Source organism: Balaenoptera borealis (assembly GCF_965194805.1).
Source record: "Balaenoptera borealis genome assembly, chromosome: 3".
NCBI classification, from domain to species: domain Eukaryota; kingdom Metazoa; phylum Chordata; class Mammalia; order Artiodactyla; family Balaenopteridae; genus Balaenoptera; species Balaenoptera borealis.
In genome coordinates, this window is record NC_138866.1 from 75,287,905 (window position 1) to 75,297,102 (window position 9,198).

The 9,198-nt window shown below is 45.5% G+C and overlaps 1 protein-coding gene across 1 annotated transcript; it reads left to right on the forward strand.

Annotated features, from left to right (window-relative positions):
- Window positions 1–5,804: 5,804 nt before the first annotated feature.
- On the forward strand, window positions 5,805–7,493 carry RNASE1 (ribonuclease A family member 1, pancreatic). The gene is made up of 2 exons (XM_082386904.1): window positions 5,805–5,923; window positions 6,656–7,493. The coding sequence occupies exon 2, from the start codon at window positions 6,681–6,683 to the stop codon at window positions 7,134–7,136; it is 456 nt and encodes a 151-aa protein (XP_082243030.1). The 5' UTR covers window positions 5,805–5,923; window positions 6,656–6,680; the 3' UTR covers window positions 7,137–7,493.
- The last annotated feature ends 1,705 nt before the right edge of the window (window positions 7,494–9,198 follow it).

Sequence of the window (9,198 nt, forward strand, 5' to 3'; positions counted from 1 at the left end):
CTATATTTAAGAGAAAAAATTTTTAGCAAACTCTTATTCTAAAACCAAATTTAAAAAGTAGATGAAGCAAACAAACAAAAAAATGTATACAGGCATATCTTGAAGATATTATGGCTTTGGCTCCACATTACTGCAATAAAGTGAACATCGCAATAAACCCAGTCACATGAATTTTTTTTGTTTCCCAGTGCACGTAAGAGTTATGTTTACACTATACTGTAGTCTACTAAGTGTGTGAAGCATTATTTCTAAAAAAATGTATATACATTAATAAAAATACTTTATTGCTAAAAGATGCTAACCATCATTTGAGCCTTTAGCAAGTCATAATCTTCTTGCTGGTGGAGTGCCTTGCCTTGATGTTGATAGCTGATTAGGGTGGTGGTTGCTGAAGTTGGGGTGGCTGTGGCAGTTTGTTAAAATAAGACAACAGTGAAGTCTGCTGCATCAGTTAACTCGTCCTTTTACGAACAATTTCTCTAGCATGCAATGCTGTTTGATAGCACTTTACCCACAGTAGAACTTCTTTCAAAATTGGAGTCAATCCTCTCAAACTGCTACTTTATCAACTAAGTTTATGTCATAGTCTAAATCCTTTGTTGTCATTTCAATAATCTTCACAGTACCTTCACCAGGAGTAGATTCCGTCTCAAGAAACCACTTCCTTTGCTCACCCATCAGAAGTAACTCCTCATTTGTTAAAGTTTTCTCATGAGACTGCAACAATTAAATTACATCTTCAGGCTCTACTTCTAATTCTGGTTCTGCTCTCAAGTGGCCTCAGCCGGCAGCAGCTTGAAGCAAGATCTCAGTTCCCTCACCAGAGTTGGAAGCCAGGCCACAGCAGTGAGAGCACTGAATCCTAACCATTAGACCACGAGGGTCAGTGGCTAGTGATGAGGCCCTGGCTTGTCTGCTTTGTAGAAATGAATTTCAACAAAGAGACAGAAAGTAGTGAAACAAGTAAAGTGTTTATTAGAAGGGGAAAAAGAAATTACTAGTGAATAGACACACAGGGGCGGGCTCAGAGAGAGAGTCGCGCCCTAGTGGTAGCTTGAATCACTTATATGGGGCATTTCTCCCAGGTTCTCTCTGGCCAATCATCTTGCTTTGCCTGGCTCTGAGTCTGTATTTGTTATAACTCAGAGTCTCCCCTGTGTGTGCACGCATCTCTTAGCCAAGATGGATTCCAGCGAAGAGGACTGTGGGAAGGTTGACACCACCTATTATGGGGTGGTGCCCCCTTCCTTTTTGGCCCCTGAGGAGCCTTTCTGCACATGCGTAGTTGGGAAGGTCTCCTTGACCTCAAGAATGAGAAATATGTGGTCTCTTTATCTCTTATCTGGGCAGGACTCAGCTCCTCCTTGTTCCTGCCATTATCTTTATCTTGGAGTATCTGTCCACAGGGGACAGATTTCAGCTGCTTAGCCTGGGGCCCATCTATCTCCTGCCTCAGTTATTTTGCTATTTCCACCACATCTGCAGTGACATACTCCACTGAAGTCTTGATTCCCCTAAAGTCATCCATGAAGATTGGAATCAACTTCCAAACTCCAATTAATTTGATATTTTGACCTCTTTCCATGAATCATAAATGTTCTTAATGGCACCTAGAATGGTGACTCATTTCCAGAAGGTTTTCAATTTACTTTGCCCGGATCCATCAGAGGAATCACTATCTATGGCAGTTATAGCCTTACAAAATGTATTTCTTGAATAATGAGACTTGAAATTAAAAATTACTCCTTGATCCATAGGCTGCAGAATGGATGTTGTGTTAGCAGGCATGAGAACAACATGAGTCTCATTGTACATCTCCATTAGAGCTCTTGGGTGACCAGGTACATTGTCAAAGACCAGTAATATTTTGAAAGGAATCTTCTTTTCTGAGAAGTTGATCTCAACAGTGGACTTAAAATATTTAGTAAACCATGTTGTAAGCCGATGTGCTTACAACAGGGTTTGTTGCTCCATTTATAGAGCACAGGCAAAGTAGATTTAGCATAATTCTTAGAGGCCTTAGGATTTTCAGAATGGGAATGAGCACTGGCTTCAACTTAAAGTCACCAGCTGCATTAACCTCTTAACAAGAGTCAGCCTGTCCTTTGACAGGTATTGACTTCTCCTCTCTAGCTATGAAAGTCACCAAGCAGCTGTCTTGAGAACATCAGGGATTATTTAAGTGAAGAGTACAACCAGAATTTTTTCATTCTTCTTTTTCAAAAATCAGGGGCTAAATTTTGATATTTTATTAGAACCTTGCTGAATCCTTCCAGAGATTTATTCTTTGAGGGTTTAGATAAAATCATAATCTTGGTTAAAGCAGCTTCTTTGGCATAATGATCTGCTAGAGCAATCCTTTACCTTCCATATCATCTCTTTTAATGTGGGCCTCAATCTTTAGAATAACTACTCTCTAGGAAGTAGGAATGCATCTAAAATTTCCTTAACTTGTTGTCCATTTTGGTGCTTGTTTCTAAAGCATCCCCAAATCATATACTACTCCAAAAGCATACCTGCTATCTGTATGTTTACTCGCTGGCCTTTGGCTAGTTGACAAGCTCTATTTTGAAGAGTTTAGGTTAGTGATAGTATATACTGCTTGATAACCTCCAGTTTCAGTTTTGAGGTATGATCCATCAACAAATAAAATTAGGTCAGGGCTCTCAATAGGAGTCTATAATAAATCTGAGTGAGATACAGAAAGTTCCCTACCAACGTAAGATGATCATGAGGCTCCCCTTCTTCTGGTAGCAGCAGGAGAATGGCAGGATTCAGGGTGCTTCCGTGGTGAACAGTACGTGAGACGGAGAGAGTAATAGAATCTTACAAGGAGTCAGTGGACTGGCTGGAAAGTGTTGTGTGTTCTCAGTCAGTAGTAATGTCTTACTGCATGAGGAACCATGAATCAAGCAGGGAGCCTAGAGCTAGTTTAGCAGAAGCATCAACTTTTTTTTTTTTTTTAATTAATTAATTTTTTAATTTATTTTATTTATGGCTGTGTTGGGTCTTTGTTTCTGTGCTAGGGCTTTCTCTAGTTGCGGCAAGTGGAAGCCACTCTTCATCGCGGTGCGCGGGCCTCTCACTATCGCGGCCTCTCTTGTTGCGGAGCACAGGCTCCAGACGCGCAGGCTCAGTAGTTGTGGCTCACGGGCCTAGTTGCTCCGCGGCATGTGGGATCCTCCCAGACCAGGGCTCGAACCCGTGTCCCCTGCATTGGCAGGCAGATTCTCAACCACTGTGCCACCAGGGAAGCCCAAAGCATCAACTTTTGCAACTGTAGCTCTTGCCCTAAGGCAAGAAGGCCAAGGGTAAGGCTATAGCAAGGATGGGTTTTTGATTGTTTCCATGAAGTTGAATTAAAACCCCAAGGGTGGGAATTCCCTGGCAGTTCAGTGGTTAGGACTTGACGCTTTCACTGCGGGGAGGCCCAGGTGTGAGCTTGGGGAACTGGGATCCCCCAAGCCACACGGCACAGCCCAAACAAACAAACAAAAACAACCCCATGGGTTTGTCCAGATTGCCATGCACAAACAGGCAAAATGACTTCTTATAGTTTGGGATGCTCTGGGGTAGACTATTGAGGAAACTTATTTGGGTTACAGAAAACTTATTCATATTTGAACTGTGACTCTGAAATCTTCTTGTTGGACCAACTCCCTGAAATTCTTCTGGCACTGGAAAGGTGCCAAGTAAATGACTGTTTTCATGCAGCCATGCCCAACACCTTGGTGGGACTCACCTGATGAATACAAACTATCCTATCAGGTACCTTTAGGGCAGGCCCTGTAACTTATTTCTGTATTCCCACTGTTGAATGAATAAATGAACAAATTCTAAATTTGTTACTGTGGATACCGTCTCAGATCTGCAGAGTTAATATGAAGGTTGTTTTAAACTGAAGATATTTGAAACCCAGCAGATGCAGAAAGAAGCTTTTTTGGAGCTTCCCTCATCTGAACAAAGGCAGAGTCTTCTGAGAGTAAAGCTGCTATAAATCCCCTTAGGGGAGTTTTACAGCCAGGAAGAAGACACACTACTCACACTTGCAAAGACAAACATTATCACAAATTATTTTATGTCCCATTTATTCCCCCAAAAGCTCATTTATCTTTCCTTTAAAAAAACCCATTTATTTCCTTAAGAGTCCCTATTTGCCCCCCCCCTTCCCATTAAGTTGTCGTATAAACCTTTATCCCTAGCTGTTCAGGGAACTACTTCTTTTGTGCTCCTCCATATGCAGATGAATAAACTTGGTCAATTCTTCTGTTAATCTGTCTTTTGTCAGTTAATTCACAGGCCTCCAGAGAAGAACATAAATGGGTAGAGGAAAAGTTTTCCTTCTAACAACACCACTCAAGATGGTATGAGTATGATCCAAAGACTAAGAGGCAAAGAAAACCTGGGTGGTAGGTAAACTACAAAAACATGAAACTAAAAGCTCATGCCTCACCACGTTCTCCTTGACCCCACTGCCACTTCCAAATTTATACACACTAGAAAATAATGCTGACTTTACCAGAAATTTCTTGGATTTCATGTGGCAAAACAATTTAAAAACTTCCCCTTAAAGAATTCTGTTCTTCCCGTCAAGTTCCCGTCAAGTTTCCTCTCCTCTCTCTTCCCCCCTCCCTTTCGCTCCCCAGGGCTTTGAAACTGCCTGCTATTTTCAGCTCTGGATTTTAGCAAAACAAAAGTTTTGCCAGGCAGTTACTTGACTCCGCCTCCTGTGGAAAGCAAATCCGAGATCACCCAGTATTATTTAAACAGACTCCTTGTGGGAGGTCTTAACCCCACCCCATGTGAACCATCATTGGCTTTCTAAGCACTGTTCTAAACCCTCTGTATCTTATTTTATTTTGTCTTAATAACAAATCTAAAAGGAACATGTTATTATCATCCCCATTTTAGAGATGAGGAAACTTGCCCAGGGCTTAAGGTGCTAAACCAGAATTTGGACTGAGATAGTGTAAACCTAGAGCATGGAGAGATATTTTGATAATTCTCACTCCAAAGGGATTAAAATTGTCCTCCATTTTATCTGGCTGAATCAATTTGCTGTACATCTAAAACTAACACAATACTGCAAATCAACTATATTTTAAAAATAAATAAATAAAAATAAAATTGTCTTCCAGCAAATACACGTCTCTTTCTAGGATGAAATTTTACTGCTAAGAAATATGATGTTCTCTATTTCTTCTCTAAAGGGGATTTTGCATTTTGGCTTATCCCTAGTTCCTCTCCTCCACTCTGGCCTACGGGATGAGAGGTCACTATAGATAGGAATGGCCACACACCCTCCTTCAACAGCCCAGGAGTGTTGATGTGGCCAGAACTGGGTGAGGTCACGCCGAAGCTGCTTTCTACTCCTCCGTGTTCAGGTACTCTGCCCCTTCTTCTCCAGATCCGGGAAGCCTTCCAGCTGGGGGCAGCTGGCGACCTCTCCCTGCTCCCCCAGCAGAGGAGCTGGTGGGAGATGTGGAATTCTGGCCAAAGCAGCTCCAGGACACCCAGGGCAAGAGAGGACCTCCCTTTCTCTCCCCTTCCCGTGATCACATGTTATGTGCATTTTGCTAACCTCCAAGGGCTATTTGGTGAAAATAGCTTGCAAAGAGATAACAAGGACTTGGTTGGGGTTCGAGCATCAGTGCTATAGTGGCTTTCTCTGCTGCTTATAGAAAGGTTCTTATAGACAAAGGCTCACTCTCCCCAGCAACCCCGAAAAAAGGGTGGCTTGGGCAATTCCCCACCCCTTCCTCACATGACCTTGTTTTCCTATGGACCGAGACCAAGATGCTCCTCCCACCTGTCTCCTCCTGGAAGCCAAGCCCCCTTTTAATCTGTATAAGGTCCACTCCCCTGGGATACAGTGATTGCAGAAACTGCCTTTTCTCTCTCAGAGACCAAGCTAGAGACCCAGGTAAGCAGCCCAAGAGGCACACAGGAGCTGTTTTTGCTTAAGGGTTGGAGAGGGGCGAGCCAGGGTGGGTGAGGCTAGCCTGAGAATCGGGCCAGGCAGACGTGGGCAGGGGTCAGAGCTGGAGTCAGGAATGGAGCACATAGGCTGCAGAGAGCCCATGGGGCTGGAGAAGGAGCAGCCCCCAGGTTGGGGGAGGAGAGCATCTCTCTTTGGAATACAATGGCATCTCTTTATGGTGCCAGTGTAAAACACTGGGGCTGAGTTTCCCTTGTGTTGTAGGACAACAGGGCTCTGTCCACCGTGATCCTGGATGAATACTTGGTGGTTATCTCAGGGATACAATTTGGCTTATTCAAAATTTGGTTTATTTATTTAATGGTTTATTCCAAAGCATCTTCTAATGAGCCATGTGAGCTCTGGGTACAGAGGTGTTTTATGTTTCAAAGGTATTTCGTATCAAAAATATTTCTGTATTCAAAGACAGGGCTGCTAGGATTTTAGGTCATTTCTGGGGTCACCACCAGAGGGGAGGACGGCCTCTCTGTAGGGAGTGGGAATCAAACGTTTGTGGAGAAGAATATATGTGATTGTCTCGTTACTTGGAAAAGCTCGCAGGAAGAGGGACATCTTTCTGGTTGACCTAGAGACTGTAAGCCAGGGAGGCTACAGGTGGGAGCTGGGGTTCTCTTTCTAAGGCGATGTTATTCCTCCTCTCCCCCTTTTCTCGGGCAGGCTCCTCCAGGAAAGTGAGACCACCATGGCTCCGAAGTCCCTGGTCCTGCTGCCATGGCTGGTCTTGGTGCTGCTGGTGCTGGTGTGGGTCCAGCCTTCCCTGGGCAGGGAATCGCCGGCCATGAAGTTCCAGCGGCAGCACATGGACTCCGGCAACTCCCCAGGCAACAACCCCAACTACTGCAACCAAATGATGATGCGCCGAAAAATGACCCAGGGACGGTGCAAGCCGGTGAACACCTTTGTGCACGAGTCCCTGGAAGATGTCAAGGCCGTCTGCTCCCAGAAAAACGTCCTCTGCAAGAATGGGCGGACCAACTGCTATGAGAGCAACTCCACCATGCACATCACAGACTGCCGCCAGACGGGCAGCTCCAAGTACCCCAACTGTGCCTACAAGACCAGCCAGAAGGAGAAACACATCATCGTGGCCTGTGAGGGGGACCCGTACGTGCCAGTCCACTTTGACAATTCTGTGTAGGTCTCTACCTGAAGCCAGAGATGCCCCACTTCATCGCCTCTCCCCCTCTTGCTTCCTTGCCCTGCAGGCAAGAACTCAAGTTAGTTAGGGCTCTTACCTTCCCCCCTCCTCCACGCACACACACACACAAGCACATGCTTCCCCGGCTTGAGGGCAATCACTCAAGTTAATTAGGACTCTTATCCAACACACACACACACACACACACACACACACACACACACACACACACACGTGCGCCCCTGGCCTGAGGCTTGCCCCTGCGTGGCTTGGGGGGTGAGGAGAGGGTTGTGAGATGGGGCCTATGTTAACCACTTCACTGCTTCTTTCAATAAAACACAGTTGCAACCACTTGAATTCCTGATGCTGTCCCCATCCAGGTGCTGTCTGTGTGATCGCTCTCCTGACAGGGGTGAGAACCGTGAATCTGGTTAGCTTTGGTGAGTGGCGAATGGAATCCTTAGATGCCACCTCTTCTGACTTTTGATTTTCACTGACCTGAGATAATTCCTCTCTTTGTAGGTTCCTTGATGCCCAATTAGTTTTAAAGTGTGGGCTATTTTAGATAAAAAGGAGCTACGGTCTGGGACAATGTCACGCTGGGCGAGCTGACAGAGGGCGAAGCTCAGATACAAAAATCTCTGGCACAGAAGGAAGGACAGCGTGACCCTGGGAAGACCCTCCTCGGCCTCAGGTGGGGAGGAGGAGTGTATGAACTTATGACCCTAAATTTCCATTTTCCTTTTTTTGAGGGAGCTATTGCTAAATCAGAAAGCTGGTCCTCTCTTCCTTGCAGAGTTGGAACCCTCCATTCAGGAGCTAGGAAGGACTTCAGCGATCATCAGGTGGGGGAAGGATAAGTAGATTTCAGCTTGTGGACCAACTCTAATTGGAAGTGCCTGCCTAGAACGCTGTAGAAAAATACCTAAAGAGTGAAGTGATGGAATAGTGGCCTCTACCGAAGGCTCGAGAGCGGTGAGGGTGTGTGGGCCACCCACTGGCCACCCCTGACCTAATGTAACCCCCGCCTTTTACAGGGGGGCAACCTGAATCTCAGAAAGGTTAAGTGACCTGCTCACGGCAGCTGCTAGTTGGTGTCCGACTGAGACTAGACCTTGGGTCTCCTGGCTTCCCTGTCGTTGCTCTCTCTGCTATTGGAGTCTCCTCAAGAAGGAAATTCCCCAGTCTCCCTCCTTCACTGAGTGCTGTGAAGTCATGGTTTTCTCTGCCTGAGCTTGCTGGGGGCTCCCACAGGTTCCCAGGGCACTTGGCCTATGAGTCTGCTCACTTCTTGGCAACCCTTTCTTACATCCATTGAAAAGACTAAACTTGGCTTCTGTCATCACTTAATCATTTCATATGACCCCCTGTTTACACCTGCATCAAGCTCTAGACAAGGTCATAGAACTAGAGAAAGGTCCTACTGCCAACCAGTTTGACCAGTTCTGTCATTGTCTTTGTGTACTACATTTATAAATGTTGGAAGTGATGGTGTGTTTTTTAGGTAAAGTGAATGCTTAGCTCTGGGGCCTCTGTAAGAGGAAGAAGGCCTGTGGGTCAGAGGGGTGGCCAGCTATTTTGGTTGTAGTGGGGATCTCACTCCTTACAAACAGTGAGGATGGAGGAGGGAAAAAAGGGAAACTTTAAGTTTCTAGTTCTGTTTTCTTTAGATAGAATTTTTCTTCAGTTCATCTCACTCTTGTTTCCAAACCCAAAGCTCCTCATTTTCCCTCCTGCTAGTGCTAAGAGAACACTTTAGTAGATCTTTTTTGAACACTCACTTGGAGCTTTGCTGCATCTATTCTGCACAATCACCAGCTCTGGCTACTGGTTCCATGCACCTTCCTGGCCATGGGACCACTGTGAGTCTCCACCCGGGGAATCAAGTGATAGGTGCTAGCGGATGGTCCGGGTGCAGACCTGCACAGCCAGGGAAACGGGGCTGCGGTGGGGCAGAAAGTGCTCTGAATAGGAGGACTCTGGGAGGGGGAAGGTCGAGTCTTGTCCTAGAGCCATCAGGCGGAGTCAAGGGGATAAACACCAGTCATCGGGAGACAAATCA